This window comes from Salmo trutta, chromosome 11 (genome assembly GCF_901001165.1).
Source record: "Salmo trutta chromosome 11, fSalTru1.1, whole genome shotgun sequence".
Lineage (NCBI taxonomy): Eukaryota > Metazoa > Chordata > Actinopteri > Salmoniformes > Salmonidae > Salmo > Salmo trutta.
This window is the reverse complement of record NC_042967.1, coordinates 16,465,560-16,484,823: the sequence shown is the minus strand read 5'-3', so window position 1 is coordinate 16,484,823 and position 19,264 is coordinate 16,465,560. Positions and strand designations below refer to the sequence as shown.

General features: G+C 41.8%; 2 protein-coding genes and 1 long non-coding RNA gene across 5 annotated transcripts in view; 2 read left to right on the top strand and 1 right to left on the bottom strand.

Moving 5' to 3' along the window:
- The first annotated feature begins 2,093 nt into the window (after nt 1–2,093).
- On the top strand, nt 2,094–4,035 carry LOC115202317 (uncharacterized). Its single transcript, XM_029766398.1, has 4 exons — nt 2,094–2,187; nt 2,423–2,935; nt 3,179–3,601; nt 3,732–4,035. The coding sequence occupies exons 2-4, from the start codon at nt 2,463–2,465 to the stop codon at nt 3,760–3,762; spliced, it is 927 nt and encodes a 308-aa protein (XP_029622258.1). The 5' UTR covers nt 2,094–2,187; nt 2,423–2,462; the 3' UTR covers nt 3,763–4,035.
- Nucleotides 4,036–5,915: 1,880 nt separating this feature from the next.
- On the bottom strand, nt 5,916–9,418 carry LOC115202320 (uncharacterized). Its single transcript, XR_003879940.1, has 2 exons — nt 9,202–9,418; nt 5,916–7,090 (listed from the first exon to the last, which is right to left on the bottom strand). It is a non-coding gene; the product is annotated as an uncharacterized LOC115202320 (long non-coding RNA).
- Nucleotides 7,985–19,264, top strand: part of LOC115202316 (S-methyl-5'-thioadenosine phosphorylase) — a 26,120-nt gene continuing 14,840 nt past the window's right edge. For 2 of the 3 annotated variants that reach the window (XM_029766397.1, XM_029766395.1), the window contains exons 1-2: nt 7,985–8,258; nt 18,332–18,418. In XM_029766397.1, coding sequence (XP_029622257.1) covers nt 8,193–8,258; nt 18,332–18,418 — 153 coding nt within the window. In that variant the 5' untranslated portion in view covers nt 7,985–8,192. Of the gene's footprint in view, nt 8,259–17,507; nt 17,838–18,331; nt 18,419–19,264 lie in introns of those variants that run through there. The other variant, XM_029766396.1, reaches the window with a different exon arrangement.

Below are 19,264 nucleotides of genomic sequence, written 5' to 3'. Positions count from 1 at the left end.
TCGAGGGTGCAACAAGTCAGTAACACAAGAGTAAGTGTCAGTTGGCTTTTTCATAGCCGATCTTTGAGAGTATCTCTACCGCTCCTGCTGTCTCTAGAGAGTTGAAAACAGCAGGTCTGGGACAGGTAGCACGTCCGGTGAATAAGTCAGGGTTCCAGCAGGTCTGGGACAACAGGTCTGGGACAGGTAGCACGTCCAGTGAACAGGTCAGGGTTCCATAGCTGCAGGCAGAACAGTTGGAACTGGAGCAGCAGCATGGCCAGGTGAACTGGGGACAGCAAGGAGTCATCAAGCCAGGTAGTCCTGAGGCATGGTCCTAGGGCTCAGGTCCTCCGAGAGAGAGAAAGAAAGAGAAAGAGAGAATTAGAGAGAGCATATTTAAATTCACACAGGACACCGGAAAAGACAAGAGAAATACTCCAGATGTGACAGACTGACCCTAGCCCCCCGACACATAAACTACTGCAGCATAAATACTGGAGGCTGAGACAGGAGGGGTCAGGAGACACTGTGGCCCCATCCGATGAAACCCCCGGACAGGGCCAAACAGGTAGGATATAACCCCACCCACTTTGCCAAAGCACAGCCTCCACACCACTGGAGGGATATCTCCAACCACCAACATACCATCCCGGGACAAGGCCGAGTATAGCCCACAAAGATCTCCGCCACGGCACAGCCCAAGGGGGGGGCGCCAACCCAGACAGGAAGACCACGTCAGTGACTCAACCCACTCAAGTGACGCACCCCTCCCAGGGACGGCATGGAAGAACACCAGCAAGCCAGTGACTCAGCCCCCGTAATAGGGGTAGAGGCAGAGAATCCCAGTGGAAAGATGGGAAACCGGCCAGGCAGAGACAGCAAGGGCGGTTCGTTGCTCCAGCCTTTCCGTTCACCTTCACACCCCTGGGCCAGACTACACTTAATCATAGGACCTACTGAAGAGATAAGTCTTCAGTAAAGACTTAAAGGTTGAGACTGAGTCTGCGTCTCTCACATGGGTAGGCAGACTATTCCATAAAAATGGAGCTCTATAGGAGAAAGCCCTGCCTCCAGCTGTTTGCTTAGAAATTCTAGGAACAATTAGGAGGCCCGCGTCTTGTGACCGTAGCGTACGTGTAGGTATGTACGGCAGGACCAAATCGGAAAGATAGGTAGGAGCAAGCCCATGTAATGCTTTGTAGGTTAGCAGTAAAACCTTGAAATCAGCCCTTGCCTTAACAGGAAGCCAGTGTAGGGAGGCTAGCACTGGAGTAATATGATCACATTTCATCAGTCCAGCATGATGCAGCAACAGTCCACAGTAAGAAGGAGCTAAATAGGCTCACAATAGGCTGAGGATTTGATATGGGAATTTATGTGCAATCAATCATATAACCGTATCATATATTTTAGAAATATAATCAATCATATTTACTTGATAATGAATGTGTATCAATGATCATACGTTGTTTAAAGAAGGGTTTTCTTCCTATAATACATTTCAAATCAACTGTAGAAGTTCCTGATACTGTTTGAGTGTTTTACCTCCACAAAATCCAATCAGGTTTTATTCATCTACAGCATCTGTGGTGCAGAAATATATTGATAGTATTGGTCAATGTTGTGTCTTCCTTAGACGTATCAACGGTGTCTTCCTGTTAGTCGCAGACAGCAGTTGTGTGATGATCACTGTTTATATTGACACAACTCGTTACTGATTCTGTACCTAGTCTGATATACAAGGCAAAGGGTGGCTACTTTGAAGAATCTCAAACATAACATATATTTTGATTTGTTTAACACTTCTTTGGTTACTACATGATTCCATGTGTTATTTAATAGTTTGATGTCTTCGCTACTTTTTTACAATGTAGAAAATAGTAAAAATAAAGAAAAACCCTTGAATTACTAGGTGTGTCCAAACTTTTGACTGGTACTGTATAAAGACTAAAAACGTCAATGTCTTTGTCGAAGGTGTCCGCATTGCAATTTTAAATCGCTCCAGAGGTCTTAATACGGCATGACGTCTCACATATGTTTATGATCATGTAACCATTAGACTAGATTCTAACGTGAGTGGGCGTGGTTTTTACTTACCAAGAAACAGAAAACCAAACGTTTTTCTCAAGAACCAGGAAATGAAACTTGAGTGGAAGGAAACCCTCACATACGGTATAATCCTGCATTCGTCTGTTAGTATAGCGGGTGAGAATAATGTTATTTGAAACATTAGACAAGCTAGCTGTCTTATTATTATTGTCAAATACTGTTTTGTTTACCAGTCTTTACTTGAGGTTGTTATAATGCTATTCTAATACTATTGTAACACTGATTCTGGATACGTTGAATAGTTCTTTAAACATTCCAATTTGCTTTAACGGTTCCAGCCTAAATAATTTGCAAAATGGCTAGGCCTTAAAAATAGTTTTTGGGATTACAGCTCATTTTTCAGAGGTGTATTCAGCTGCAGTTTGATTACCATGGCTTTGAAGGGGTACACCAAGCAGAAAAACAAAACAAATTCACCATACTATTTAGAGAACATTCTTGAGACCAATGAGCATCCAGAGGATCACAGAGAATATGTGATGTTCCACGGCACCACAAAAGAGGCTACAGAGTTGATAAAGAAGAATGGTTTCACACCATCAAGAGAAGAACTTGGGCTTGGTGTGTATGTCAGTCGAGACATCGGGAAAGCAATTAAATACCCCCTTGGTGTTTCCAACAATAAGAGAAGAGTCCTAAAAGTCAGAGTGGATGTAGGGAAGGTTAAGATCATAGACCAGCAGAACCACCCCATGCAGGAGACCTGGCATACGGAGCATGGATATGACACCGCCTGGGTTCCCCCAGGGGTCAGTATGGTGCTGAGCAACCAACAGGGGAACTGTGTCTACGACCCAAAGAGAATCAAAGTCATGCAGGTCATGAAAGTGAAAGAAAACAACATGTAAGTATAAAATAAACTGTTGTAAAGCACTGCTAACTTTCTCTTGGTTTTACCTGTCATGAACAATTGAACTTCACAGCAGTCAATTGTGTTTTGAGCTTTCCAACGGCATTGTTTTATAGTCTATTTGTGGAGGGCTTACAAATTCGTTTCAGATATTTTGCCACAAATTTAAAATACTGCAACTGTAGAAGGTTGTACTTTTTATCACATTTCTGCAAAAACTGTCTCCCTGTCTTACAGATCTAGACACCGTCATCTTCAGAGTGGAGTCACCCCTGAGGACAGCCACGTCTACGTGATGTATCATGGAACATCAAAACAGGCTGCAGTAGAAATACAGAGAAATGGATTCACACCATCCACAGATGGTATGCTTGGTGCGGGTGTCTATGTCAGTCGAGACATCAGAAAAGCCATTAAATACCCCATTGGTGCCGATGACTCAGACAGGATGGTTCTGAAAGTAAAGGTAGATGTTGGCAAGGTTAAGATCATTGATGTGCAGGGTCATGACAGGCAATACGACTGGCACACACATGGGTATGACACTGCCTGGGTTCCACCTGGTGTTGACATGGTGCCGAGCAACCAACAGGAGAACTGTGTCTACGACCCAAAGAGAATCAAAGTCATGGCATTGCTGAAAGTGGCCATCTTGAAAAAGTATGTAATATTGAACTCCTCTCACCAATCACTAGATGGAAGTTTTCATTTTCCTAGAAGGCTTGCACTTGAAATATGTACTCCACTACTTGCAGGTTCTAACATGTTGTATTTGTTTCTCTATCCTCAGGTTAAACCCGTCACTGGAGGTTGAGTCTTGAAGGTGTATTCAAGGAGCATTACACTTCATGTTCATCGAGATAAGAGGATGTAGCATGCTGCTATAGCTACACATTCAATATTGCATAGGAAGAAGCTATATTTTGCCAAAGGCTTACTGATTATTGGCAATATTCCTACTGTATATGCAATTAATATAACCTTATCACATTTTTTAAAACGATTCAATGATATTCACTTGACGTAAACAAGGCCTGTATCAATGATCATAATTGTCTTCCTATAATAAATCTCAAATAAACCTCTAAAAGTCACCAATTGTTTGAGTGTGTTCATTTCATCTGTAGCATCTTTACTGCGGAAACATTGGCAATATTTAGTCAATGTTGTGTGTCTGTCATAGGTTTATAAGGTGTCTTCCAGTTTGACGCTGGAGGCAGCTGAATGCTCACTACTGTTTGCAAAAGGTGTCAGCAGCTTTCAATGTCAGGTTTGTGGCATGCTACTTAAATATTTTAATACTATAGGTGTATGGTTATGTATTTATTACACTACCTCTACTATCTGTGTGGGATGGTTGCTTTTCACTTACATAGAGGTATCATGGTTCTACATTCTGATGGACTGCTGTGCTCTCTAGAGACATAGAGAAATAGTTATTTGTGGCAATTGTGCCCTCTATCCATCTCTATGTCTAGTGACGAGTGGAAACCTAGAAATGAAACCTAAGCACCGTAGTGAGTCGTCACTAGTTACCTCAGCAGCAAAGTCTTCAACCTCGCCTATTTCTTATTAAAGTGTGGTTCTAAACCTAACCCTAACCTTAACCCTAGCCGTAACCTCACTGTTAACCCTTGTGACTAACCATAACCTTAAATGAAGACCAAAAAGCTCATTTTTCTTTTCATGCATTTGTGGCTGTGGCAACTAGTGGAAAGCACAGTAGCGAGATCAGTAAGAAGTACTGTTTCCTAAGCATACACAGTATAATAAACAACAGTCTTTATTAAACAGTCTTGTTATTGGACACTTAACTTAGATATATCAAACAATCCCTGTTTACAAAGTACATTTATATGTTAAGCATGATAATGTTACAACACTTGTAATATTACTGTAACAATAGTGATTCGGCATATTGTTATTGTATAAATATCACTATTTGGTGTAACAGTTTTAGCCAAAGGACTATTTAATATTACAATGTGTAATTGTGCATTGTATTGACTTATATTACAGCTCATCTCAGCAGAGGTGTATTCAGTTGCAGTTTGGTTACTAGCTTGTTGCTAACTCCCCACACTACATCAACTTTCTAGACAGCAACACACTTCCTGAAGATCAGACAGAATTTGTGATGTTCCACGTCACCACAACAGAGTTGATTAAGAACAATGGTTTCACACCAAGTGCAGACTAAAGTGTTCTGGGAACTGGTGTCTACGTTAGTTGGGACATTCTAAAAGCCATTGAAAACCCTCCTGGTGTCCCCTACTGGGAGAAAAGAGTACTTCAAGTCAGAGTGGATGTGGGGAAGGTTATTATCATAGAGGAGAAGAACCACCCCAAGCAGAAGACCTGGCACACTGTGTGTATCGGGTTTCTTATGCACCACAGGAGAACCCAGAATTGAAGAGCGACACCACGGCTGTCTTTAAGGCTTTTATGTTGATCTGCTGCAATAGTATTATGAAAAGACAGGACAGGAACACATCAGTCTCCAATGCAACGCCTGAAAAGTTGTTCTTTCTCTCTCAGTGTTTTCTCAGACTGAGGAGAGCGGGAGCTAAGGGTAGTACCAGGGTGTTAGTAGGTGACGTAAGCACCCAGATAAAATAAAATACATTTAATGAAACAAAACCTGAAGATGTTAACATCATTCAGCTACTGTAGCTGCCTACCTAACATCAACAGGCATCACCAGTAGCGCAACAATTAAAATTAGAAACCAAAAGTAAAGTTCCTGGCCATCTGACTCCCCCCTTCTGTCTGAACTTGGAATATTCCTGTTCGCGGGCTTTGGCCACTGACCCTCAACCTGATTGTTCTGTTCTGCGTTGTGTACTATTCTAATAATTTGAAGTTTGCTGGAATAACCATTTTAACTCTACTACATGTGCATGGCTATGACACTGGCTGGGTACCACCTGAGGTTGGCATGGAAGAGGAAGACTGTGTCTACGACCCAAAGATAGTGAAAGGTCATGGAGATAACTGGAGAGAACTTGTAAGTATGAAAGACTGTTGAAATACATTGCAAACCATTTTTCTTGTCATTACCTGCGATGGTATGGGATGGTACGTGACAACTTCACAGTAGAGCAGTGATTCCATTTGGTGATGAATTCTACAAAATCAGACAAACACACTCAAAAAACATGTAAATCATTTGCCTACAATTGTGAATAGTGTATCCTACCTACGAATGCAATATCGTATATTTCAGCAATTGTCCAACAGATGTAAAAACAGCCATCTTAAGAGTAACGTCGCCCCAGAGTATAGACACATCTACGCCATGTATCATGGAACAACAAAACAACATGTCCAGGTGTCAAGCCTCAGTTGCGATCCTAGAGCCTCAGGCCCTCTGGAAGAGGAGACAGAGGAAAGATGAGGGAGTTCATTTGACTTGAGGGGGAGAAAGAACCAGTGGAGGCAGCAACAAGCAGGTAGAAGGGGGCCAGGAGGGATTGGCCCAGGCACGTCTAGGAATCAGGACACCAACAGGCAGGTAGAAGGGGGCCAGGAGGGATTGGCCCAGGCACGTCTAGGAATCAGGACACCAACAGGCAGGTAGAAGGGGGCCAGGTGGGATTGGCCCAGGCACGTCTAGGAATCAGGACACCAACAGGCAGGTAGAAGGGGGCCAGGACGGATTGGCCCAGGCACGTCTAGGAATCAGGACACCAACAGGCAGGTAGAAGGGGGCCAGGAGGGATTGGCCCAGGCACGTCTAGGAATCAGGACACCAACAGGCAGGTAGAAGGGGGCCAGGTAGGATTGGGCCAGGCACGTCTAGGAATCAGGACATCAACAGGCAGGTAGAAGGGGGCCAGGAGGGATTGGGCCAGGCACGTCTAGGAATCAGGACACCAACAGGCAGGTAGAAGGGGGCCAGGTAGGATTGGGCCAGGCACGTCTAGGAATCAGGACACCAACAGGCAGGTAGAAGGGGGCCAGGTGGGATTGGGCCAGGCACGTCTAGGAATCAGGACACCAACAGGCAGGTAGAAGGGGGCCAGGTGGGATTGGGCCAGGCACGTCTAGGAATCAGGACACCAACAGGCAGGTAGAAGGGGCCAGGTGATATTGGCCCAGGCACGTCTAAGAATCAGGCCAGTGTGTCCTCAGTTGCGGTCCAAGAGTCTCCATAAGGGGAGAAAGAGAAAAGATGAGGGTTAGTGAGAGCATGGCTAAAACCACAGTACACATCACAGTAGAGAATAATCAATTATGTTGCTGTGGACACTGGATAATCTGACACACACAACTGTTTGACCTCGCTGTGATACTGTAGGCCTATTTATGTTACTTTTCTGAGTCAATTCAGGTAGCATTCAACGTCCTGCGTTTGTGTTAACCATGACAGCCAGCATTGTAAATAAAGAGATGTGCAGAAAGATAATCAGCCTCTGTATCTGTTGATCCTTTCCCCTAATGTGTTTTTCATGTCAGCCAGGTCCATCTTTTCAAAGAAATACCATTTCATTAAATCTATAGTTGAGTAAAATAAGTAGTTTTGTTCTGGTCTCAAGATACTCCAGAAAATAGCTGTAAACATCGCCACACTCAGGCAGAAAACCGACTTTGTCTTGAATCCATCAATAGCCTAAGCCTAGGTGTTTGGAGACACATATTGTACAGTATATTATTACTTTCATTTTAAAATGAAATGACTAAAATCCAAGTAAGCTCAAAAGTTAATGGACCTATATTTTAAAATAAGATCATCTTTGAGAACTAACAATCACCAAAATAAAAGCTAAACAGTAAGGGAGAATCTAAAATTCTCCAAATTATGCATTAAGGAGTATATTTGTTATGGCATGGTTCCCATTGATTTTGATATAATGTTTGAGTCACTCAGATAGCATAAGCCATGAGAAAATGTGTAGTATAGCAGGAAATTATCTTTACAACAGCTACATTTTGTCACTGTGACCAATAAGACATTTTATGTTGGCGACTGCACCATTGGCCACGTTCATGACCACACCCCTGCCATGCCCACCACCTAAATTATGATCCAGAAAAACCCTGGGCAGAAGAACAAAACTCTCTCACACTCTCTGCAGCAAGCGCGATGCCACATCCTTAGTCCGCATGGTCCTAAAGCCCCCCCGCAGGAAATCTTTTCGCCCAATTATTAGACCAAACACATTCAGGGCTGCACCCCGGGAAGCCTACCCCTAACAACGCAGATGGCTTGGTTATACTCCACTTGTTCAAGAAGTGCCTATTGATCCACATGGGAATGCAACCTGCTAGACTCAACTGTCTGCTCGGGTGGAGAGAGGACAAAACACGATTAAAGGTACAATCTGCAATATTCAAACGCCATTACCCAGTGCTTAATTTGGACCGGATCCTCTCCGTTTTGGACTGTGTTGTCCCGGAACATAATTGGCCAGACCCGGTACCTCTTGTGGCATGAACACTTATTTTAACATTCCTCGGAATTGATCAAAGTTCATTCGAGTTGCCTCATCATTAATTCTCCTGCCGCAACCAACAAAAACGTATTGTGAAAAAGTTGATTTTCAGCCCGGGGCAAATATTCTAAGAGTTGATTTGGGTTGGTCCGGGTTTATGATTTGCCACATCCTTAGTCCATTGTAACCTATGTTTGAGACCAACACTTGGCGGTGGCTGTGTGAGAAGCACGCCAGTATCTCTCATAACTAGGATATTCGCTTTCCATGATCCCTCTCTGCTCTGATAGACATGAGCCTGCAACTCTCATCTCTCCAGTGTTGCAATTCAAAATGTATTTCCTTATAGAATTTTTCATTTATCCTTTATTTAACTAGGCAAGTCAACTGAGAACAAATTCTTATTTACAATGACAGCCTACGGATGAACAGTGGGTTAACGGCCTTGTTCAGGGGCAGAATGACAGGTTTTTACCATGTCAGCTCAGGGATTCGATCACAGCAATCTTTCGGTTACTGGCTTAATGCTCTCACCATTAGGCTACCTGCTGCCCCGAATCATAGCCCCGCGAAGGGTTTTGAATGAACTGCAGCACCCCTGATAAATGTAAATACATTTGCCAAAGTTATAGAATTACTGCTGTCTGTTCAGAAATAAATTAAATAATTCAGAATACCCGACTACACCATGAGAAGGCCTATAATTTAGCAACAGAGGATCAATAGCTTTTTTATAGCCTTTTTATAGCCTATCTGTGGACTGTAGCCCAATAACACGGAATAAGAAATAGCAAGGAACAAGGAATAGAACAAGGAATAGCTTACAGTTGGGAACAAGCAGCAAATATGTCTGTGGAAAAAAAGCAGCATGCAGACAAAACAGGCCGTTCACAATATTTCAAATCCAGAGGGAGAGAGCGTGAGAGGTAGGCTTTTGGCATGCCCGCGTCGGCCATCACCAGCAAGTGAGCTGCGCGTTATTGGGTGAGTTAGGGAAACTGGAAAGCATTTTTAGGACTATAATTTCCTCCTCGTATTGTAGCCTTCAACATGTGTCTCCACACACACAGGCCTGGGCTATTAATGGATTCAACACAAAGTCGTTTTTATTGATCTCAGATTCTCAGTTTGTCAGTGTTAAAGTAACCTGCCATTTCGATCATGTGTGTGGTATTAAAAAATATTCTGCCAAAGTCTCTAGTCATGTAAAATGAAGGAGAATTGCATGAAATGCATTTATAAAAGGCCAACATTTTCCCGGACATTATGCTACTAAAAATGTTCTCCATGTTTGCAACTTGTGTAAGTGCCTCTACTCTACTGCTCTATGCCACTAGCAAATATATGCATACAATGCTTTATTATAAAGGACTTTTTTTGTATGCGTTCCGGTACTTCAGAACCTCCCCAGGTCACCCGACTCCAGTGCTCACTTTATGTTCCGGCACCTCCCGATTTACAAATTAAGCACCCGTATTACCATAAATGGTCATAGTTTACAGCCCATATTGTACTGCAAATACCATATAGTGATTCAAGGGGATATTTCTATTTAACTAGGCAAGTCAGTTAAGAACAAATTCTTATTTACAATGACGGCCTACCACGGCCAAACCCTAACTATGTGCACCACCCAATGGGACTCCCAATCACGACCAGTTGTGATACAGCCTGGATTTTGAACCAGGGTCTGTAGTGACACCTCTAGCACTGCGATGCAATGCCTTAGACCGCTGTGCCACTCGGGAGCCCTGGATCGGTATATCCACCATTTTTTTGAAGTAGGCCTAATGATATACACTGAGTGTACAAAACATTAAGGACACCTTTCTAATATTGAGTTGCAACTCTCATCTCTCCAGTATTGCAGTTCATCATCTATTTCTTTGTATGTGTGTTTTGTGAGTCCATCAGATCAGAGGCAGTAGAGATCAAATCAAATGTATTTATAGAGCCCTTCTTACATCAGCTGATATCACAAAGTGCTGTACAGAAACCCAGCCTAAAACCCCAAACAGCAAGCAATGCAGGTGTAGATGACCAGGGAAGTTCTCTTGATAAGTGCGTGAATTTGAAAATGTTCCTGTCCTGCTAAGCATTCAAAATATAACACGTACTTTTGGGTGTCAGGGAAAATATATGGAGAAGTACATTATTTTCTTAGGAATGTAGTAAAGTAAAAGTTGTAAAAAAAATGGAAATAATAAAGTAAAACACAGATAGTCCAAAATACTTAATTAGTACTTTAAAGTATTTTTACTTAAGAACTTTACACCACTGATTCTTGCATTCTAAATAATAGGCTATCTCACTATCTAGAACTGCCTGGCCAGCTTTCTGATGAACAGAATGGCTTTAGGAAAGCCAGAGCATGTATAGAACATATCTATACCACAGGAGGTTGGTGGCCCATTAATTTGGGAGGACTGGCTCATAATGGTTAGCGCGGAATAAGTGGAATGGTATGAAATACATCAAACACATGATTTCCATGTGCTCGATGCCATTCCATTAGATCTGTTCCAGACCTTATTATGAGCCGTCCTCCCCTCCGCAGCCTCCACTGATCTATACTGTCTAGAATTCGAGAGAGAACCAACTTCTGAACTAAGACTTCCTGTTTTATTGATTTTCAGAAGGCTTTTTATTGGGTGAAGAGAGACCTTGCTTTTAGACAAATTAAAATAGGAATTGATGGATTATTCTTTGATGCCATCAAAGCTCTTTATCTGACTCCAGTTGCCTGTATTTAGGTCAGTATCCTCAGGACTGGCTTGTTTCCAACCCCTTTACGGTGTAAAGCAGGGAGACACAATCTCGCCCACTTTATTTGCACTATATGCTAATGATTTAGCCCTACAAATAAAAAATGCTAAACTTGGTGTTGAAATTGCGGATATATTCCTGGGCATCTTGTTGTATACTGATGTCATAGTTCTCCTTGCTTCCAGAATATGTAGAATATTGTTAATTTATGTAGTACTAAAGCGACACTAGCGATGAATCAAGAGAAGACCCAGATTGTTCATTTCAGAAAGAAGGTCGTGCAGAGAAGTGGACACGACCTTTGTTTTGGCACAACCCCATTATTCTACACTGGGCTCTATAATTACCTTGGTTTCACACTGGATGATCACATGACCGTTGAAGACGGCATTAGATCACTGGCAGAATCTGCAGTTAGAGCCTTGGGGTTGGTGTTTAAACAAAATGAAAATATGTAAGGATCTTGCTTACTTTCAGCTGTATACATGTTGTGGGTGTCCAGTGATGGACTATGCTGCTGGGATGTGGGATCCAATGTGCTTACTAACTGTAACAATGTTCAAAACAGAGCATTCTGTTTCTTGGAGTGTACAAACTGACTGGGGTTGGGAACCATGTGTACCATGGAACATCTATGGAAAAAGACTGATAAATATGCCAGAACACAGAATCACTAAAAAAGTGTTAGACTGGGACCTTACTCATAACTTTCTGTGGGCTAGAGAATTGTTATCTATTTTTTTGTGATATACTCAGGAACAAATTACTATGTGATTCACTAGGAACAATGGCCAGTTAATGTTTGGTGCAAACCTAAACTTAGAAGGTACACTTTATGTACACCATTATGTCTGCCTGAACCTAACGAAAATCCGGCACCCTCCCTCTGGCTATATAGACGGGTAGATTTAACAGAGTGCCTGAAGAGGAGACAATGTGTCTGCTGTGTGATCTTGGCGAAAACGAAATCCATGTAGTGTTTTATTGTCCTCTGTATGTCGATCTAAGACATGTTGTGTTTTGTAAAAATGGTGATGATAACCCTGAAGTATTCTGGTTAGGGGACAAGCAGAGGCTTGAATTCTGTTTCAGACAGGGCGTATTTTAGATTGCTCAGTTTGTCCACAATGCCTGAATGAGAAGGAGAAATGTACTGTTTGTGTAGTGTGGCTAGATGGTAGCATTGGGCATTGTTATTGTATGAGTATAATTTGTAAAATGTTATTTAGTTCTGTCTTTTTTTTGGACATAGGTGGCCTGAAAAAAACACTCAGGTGGCCCACCCAAGACTTTTCTATGCAGGAAAAACCCTGCTGCTGTTAGTTATCATGATAGCAGTGCGTGTAGTAGCTTGTTTTCATCAAACTGGTGTGGTGAGATCTCTCGATCCGTTGGAAAATGGGCAGAGCTAGGCATGTTGCACTGGGACACGTTTTAATACAGAAAAATCATCTCATTCTATTTCTAAGTAGCAGCCATATCAATCAGAGAAACTATTTGTTCTCACTTTATAATAGAACAGTCAGATTTTTCTGCCTGGCTGTGGCGCTCTTTTCCTGAATTGTTAGGATTTTCTTGTGATCACAAACAAAACGACCTATTTTGCTCAAATAGATATAGTTTTCTTTGAAAAGGTGGGCCTTGCTAAGAATAGAACATCCAGTTTTCTGCCTGAGTCTGGAGCTGTTTACTGCTATTTTCTGGATTATTTGATGACTAGCACAAAACAACTTATTTTACTCAACTAGAAATGGAAATAAAAGGTGTTTCTTTAAAAAGATGGCCCTGGCTGACATGGACTGTTCCCTCGCCTTTTTCTCCTTGTGGTTAACCATGGCTGTTGGTTATTTACCAGGTAACAAGAAGTGAAAACGAAACAACAACTGAAGCAATAGCTGGCTGTCATGGTTAACACAACCACAAGACATTTAATGCTACCTGAATTAATTCTGAAAAGTAACATAAATAGGCCTACAGTATCAGAGCAAGGTCAAACAGGTGTGTGTGTGTGTGTGTCGGATTATCCAGTGTCCACAGAAACATTGATTATTCTCTACGACCCAGTTCATGGTCTTAGCCATGCTCTCACTAACTCTCACTGACACCTGGACATACTGTACCTGGCCCAATCCCACCTGGCCCCCTTCTACCTGCTTGTTGATACCTCCACAGGTTCTTGCTCCCCCTCAATTCACTAATCCTTCTCCACACACACACAGAAACCTGGATTCCATTACTTACCATGACATCTTTATGAAAAGCCATTTGACCATCTGACTAAGGCTCTCAAACTCAAAAGTAGAGCATTATACATGGAAAAGTTAGAGAAAATGGTGCCCTTTGGGATGCCTTCCGCGTGTTGAGCCCCGCCCTGCTTATCGTAAACCGTTTCTTCAGCCCATCCCCCCAGTTAAGCAAACGAAGGGGAGAGGCTGTGACTATAATTGATGTAGTGAATGACTTTTCTTGTCAATGACTTTATTTGATAAACTTCCTTTATTGTGTATGTGTGTCCCTTTTTGAAGGTCGAATAAAGCCAAGAAATCCCTCTGTTCATTGATGGAATATTCAGGAGGGGACTAAGCACACACCCCTGAGGGGCCCCCGTGTTGAGGGTCAGCGTGGCAGATGGGTAGTAATTTTTTTTAAATTATCTAATTTTAAAACATACAATCTACCTGCAGTGAAGCCGCTCAACATTTACATTACATTCAGTCCTCCAGCAGACACTCCCATCCAGAGCGACCCACAGGAGCAACCAGGCTCAAGCGCCCTACCCAAGTCCACAAGGACCGAATCTCCACCAAGTCGTACTGAGGACCCAAACCAGCAACCTCTTGGCCACTGGCCCTAGCTCCCAATCATCAGGCCACCAACCATCCAAGATCCCCCCCACAGCCCCCCCCCTGAAAAAAACCTCCCCCGCCACTCTCCAACCCCAAACCACTCCCATCCCCCCCCAAGACACCGTCCCCCTCCAACCCAACCAAAACCACCACCCACCCAATGCACCAACAAAAATAACTAAAGAGAAAAACTAAGAAAAACAACAGAAAACAACAATGCTAAAACAAAAGACATCGAGGAAAATAAACATCTAAACAGCAAGGCCAACTGTATACGTTTGAGTGCATGTGTGGCACTATTTACTTGTGTGTATGTGTGGGTCCGTGTGTATGCATGTTTGTGTGTTTGAATGCGAGTGTGTGTGTATGCATGTGCAGATGGGTTGTTATTAGAGTTCGACCGATTAATCGGAATGGCCGATTTCAAGTTTTCATAACAATCGGTAATCGGTATTTCTGGCCGCCGATTTAAAAAAAATAAAAAAATTTTTTTTTAAAAAAAGAGCCTTTTTTTTATTATTAAAAAAATAATCATTATAATATTTTTGAACTAGGCAAGTCAGTTAAGAACACATACTTATTTTCAATGACGGCCTAGGAACGGTGGGTTAACTGCCTTGTTCAGGGGCAGAACGACAGATTTTTACCTTGTCAGCTTGGGGATTCAATCTTGCAACCTTTCGGTTAACTAGTCCAACGCTCTAACCACCTGCTTTACATTGTACTCCACGAGGAGCCTGCCTGTTACGCGAATGCAGTAAGGTAAGTTGCTAGCTAGCATTAAACTTATCTTATAAAAAACAATCAATCAATCAATCATAATCACTAGTTAACTACACATGGTTGATGATATTACTAGTTTATCTAGCCTGTCATGCGTTGCATATAATCGATGCAGTGCGCGTTCGCGAAAAAGGACTGCCGTTGCTCCAATGTGTACCTAATCATAAACATCAATGTCTTTCTTAAAATCAATACACAAGTATATATTTTTAAACCTGCATATTTAGTTATATTGCCTGCTAACATGAATTTATTTTAACTAGGGAAAATGTGTCACCTCTGCAACAGAGTCAGGGTATATGCAGCAGTTTGGGCCGCCTGGCTCGTTGCGAACTGTGTGAATACTATTTCTTCCTAACAAAGACAGCCGACTTCGCCAAATGGGGGATGACTTAACAAAAGCGCATTTGCGAAAAAAGCACAATCGTTGCACGACTGTACCCAACCATAAACATCAATGCCTTTCTTAAAATCAATACACAGAAGTATATATTTTTAAACCTGCATATTTAGTTAAAAGAAATCCAGGTTAGCAGGCAATATTAACCAGGTGAAATTGTGTCAGTTCTCTTGCGTTCATTGCACGCAGAGTCAGGGTATATTCAACAGTTTGGGCCGCCTGGCTCGTTGCGAACTAATTTGCCAGAGTTTTACGTAATTATGACATAACATTGAAGGTTGTGCAATGTAACAGGAATATTTAGACTTAGGGATGCCACCCATTAGATAAAATACGGAACGGTTCTGTATTTCACTGAAAAAATAAACGTTTCATTTTCGAGATGATAGTTTCCGGATTCGACCATATTAATGACCTAAGGCTCGTATTTCTGTGTGTTTATTATATTATAATTAAGTTTATGATTTGATATTTGATAGAGCAGTCTGACTGAGCGGTGGTAGGCACCAGCAGGCTCGTAAGCATTCATTCAAACAGCACTTTTGTGCTTTTTGCCAGCAGCCCTTCGCAATTCTTCAAGCATTGCGCTGTTTATGACTTCAAGCCTATCAACTCCCAAGATTAGGCTGGTGTAACTGATGTGAAATGGCTAGCTAGTTAGCCGGGTGCGCGCTAATAGCGTTTCAAACGTCACTCGCTCTGAGACTTGGAGTAGTTGTTCCCCTTGCTCTGCATGGGTAACGCTGCTTCGAGGGTGGCTGTTGTCGATGTGTTCCTGGTTTGAGCCCAGGTAGGAGTGAGGAGAGGGACGGAAGCTATACTGTTACACTGGCAATACTAAAGTGCCTATAAGAACATCCAATAGTCAAAGGTTTATGAAATACAAATCGTATAGAGAGAAATAGTCCTATAATTCCTATAATAACTACAACCTAAAACTTCTTACCTGGTAATATTGAAGACTCATGTTAAAAGGAACCACCAGCTTTCATATGTTCTCATGTTCTGAGCAAGGAACTTAAACGTTAGCTTTTTTACATGGCACATATTGCACTTTTACTTTCTTCTCCAACACTTTGTTTTTGCATTATTTAAACCAAATTGAACATGTTTCATTATTTATTTGAGGCTAAATTGATAGTATTTATGTATTATATTAAGTTAAAATAAGTGTTCATTCAGTATTGTTGTAATTGTCATTATTACAAAAAAAAAAAAAAAAATGCCGATTAATCGGTATTGGCTCTTTTTGGTCCTCCAATTATCGGTATCGGCGTTGAAAAATCATAATCGGTCGACCTCTAGTTGTTGCCTACCCTCACCACCTGGGGGTGGTCCGTCAGAAAGTTCAGGATCCAGTTGTAGAGGGAGGTATTCAGTCCCAGGGTCCCGAGCTTGAGTGGACTATGAATGCTGAGCTGTAGTCAATGAACAGCACTCACATAGGTATTCCTCTTGTCCAGGTGGGAGAGAGCAGTGTAGAGTGCAATAGAGATTGCATCATCTGTGGATCTGTTGGGGCGGTATGCGAATTGGAGTGGGTCCAGAGTGTCTGGGATGATGGTGTTGACATTCACCATTACTAGCCTTTCAAAGCATTTCATGTTTACAGATGTGAGTGCTACGGGGTGATAGTTGTTTAGGAAGGCTGCCTTTGAGCTCTCAGGAACAGGGACAATGGTGGTCCGCTTGAAACATGCCAGCTGGTCTGAGCATGCTCTGAAAATGCGCCCTGGTATTCCATCTGTCCCAGCTGCCATGTGCATGTTAACCAATTATGTGTATAAACTCTGGATTGCTAATGTTATGTGTTGGCCATTGAGAGGCTTTGAAGCCACCGGTCGGCCATATTGGCTCTCACCAGTAGGAGCAGCCCTCCATAGCCCTCCATTCTACAGTATTCAATTAAATGTTTCATGGACAAAATTACACGTATTTAATACGTTTGTTGTTGTAGTGGGGCCAGTAACATTGGCAATCTCAAAAATTATACTTTAAGGAAAATGTTCTTATATATTTTGTCATGTTTTATTTTTATGTTTAACTCGCATAATATAAGGTGTCTGTAATACAAAAAACGAATGTAGGCATTAATAGTTACTGTTCCCCGGGCGTGGATGACGTGGATGTTGATTAATGCACCCCGCACCTCTCTGATTTAGAGGGGTTGGGTTAAATTTGGAAGAAACGTTTCAGTTGATTGCGTTCAGTTGTACATCTGACTAGGTATCCCGCTTTCCCTTGCACATAATGAATCCATTCCTGTGCTTCCAAAATATTTTTTTTTACAACCGTGGGGGAGTGCGGATGGTTTCAACACAGCGGCCCCTAACAGTCATCTAGTGTTTATAGAAATAATTGGCGTTAACTTAATAATTGCCCCAATGGTACAAATAAAGTTTGTTTTATGGGTTAATTATAATGAATCTCAAAGTCTACAATCCATAACAAATTAGCCTCTAAAAGTTTCCCGACATTGTTTGAGTGAGAGTATTGTTCTGATACGAGAGACTAACGGTACGCTTAAGTACACGTACTGTACAAATCATCGTATGACATAGGAGGAAGTGAAGGCAGCAGTTGCAAGATATAGTAATTTAGCCAGCTAATCTCAGATAAAATAAAAAAATTATCGAGAAGATATGTCAGCAAGCATGCAAATTAAGGTAATAACGTTCTCTTGTTGAATTTTTTTGACTTCTCGTGACATTATGCACTAGCTAGAATGTTACAATTCTACAGCCTTATACACGTGTCACATTATGCTAGCTATTAGCTACCCAGGATATAGCTAGTTCGCTAGCTAGCTATATCTACATGGACAACGTTAAACTCAAATGTCTCAAGTATAAACTTTACAGTTTGCAGAACTATTCAGTGCACTAGCAGCTAGCTAACATCATGCTAGTAGGCATCCGCCAGCAGTCAAACTGTATCACGTATAAACTTTACAGCTTGCAGAACTATTCAGTGTACTAGCAGCTAGCTAACATGCTAGTAGGCATCCGCTCGCAGTCAAACTGTATCACCTATTTCACCATAGATGGCTACTGTAGAATGGTCATTGGCATTACTCCACTCCAATGCACCTACCTAGCTATTAATGTATGTGACAGGTCATAGTCAAGAGTGTGATTAATGACATGTATATTCTTGCTAGATTGGAATCATTGGAGGCTCTGGCCTTGATGACCCAGACATATTGGAGGGAAGGACCGAGAAATATGTAGACACACCTTATGGAAAGGTAAGTTCAAATTCTAAATATCCTATGTGGTAGGCAGGCTGTCTCTGCTATGAACAAACAATCATGTGCACCTTTGAATGATGCACGATACCGAAATCGCCGCCATTTTCTAGTTGCTAAAATTCAAATAGTTCTCCTAATTTCAGTGTGACAAAACTAGCATGTATAATGTTGAGAATCATTGTACCATTCAAACCGCTGTGAAATATATTTTCCATAACCAAACATTTATTTTCAGCTGTTTTGAAACTGGTGTGCAACGCCGAAGTAAAAGACTCAAACGAAATGTAAACCCGGGAAGCATAGAAATAGAATGGATGTACCGCTTCTTACACTTGCTTTCAATGAGAATGACAGATCCATTTATATGTGAATTTGGTTGGGTAGCACAACAATTACATATTGCAGCTTTAAAATGACAAGCGCCACCAATCTTAGTCCTGAATGTGGCAATGCTTTCCATTGTGTACAGCATAGCCATTACTAGCCTAATATTGGACGAAAGGAGCCAAACATTACTCCATGGGCCAAGGACCTTGTCAGGGTTCCCCAACTGGCAGGCCGAATTTAGCCCTTGGGCTAAATTAGAAATTCATTAGTAATTCATTAGTAATGTTATGCTCTGAGCAACAATAAAAAGGTTTGAAATTATGTTGTAATCAAATATTATATGTTTGGGCTTCTTGCTGTCAATTTGCAGTCTACAAATGATCTGTACTTAAAGTGGAAGGAGATGCAGGAGTCAGTTGCACAACTGAATGGAATTTTTGTTGTTTGGGGTTAACTGCCTTGCTCAAGGGCAGAACGGCACATTTTTCAACCTTGCTGGCTTGGGATTTCAAACAA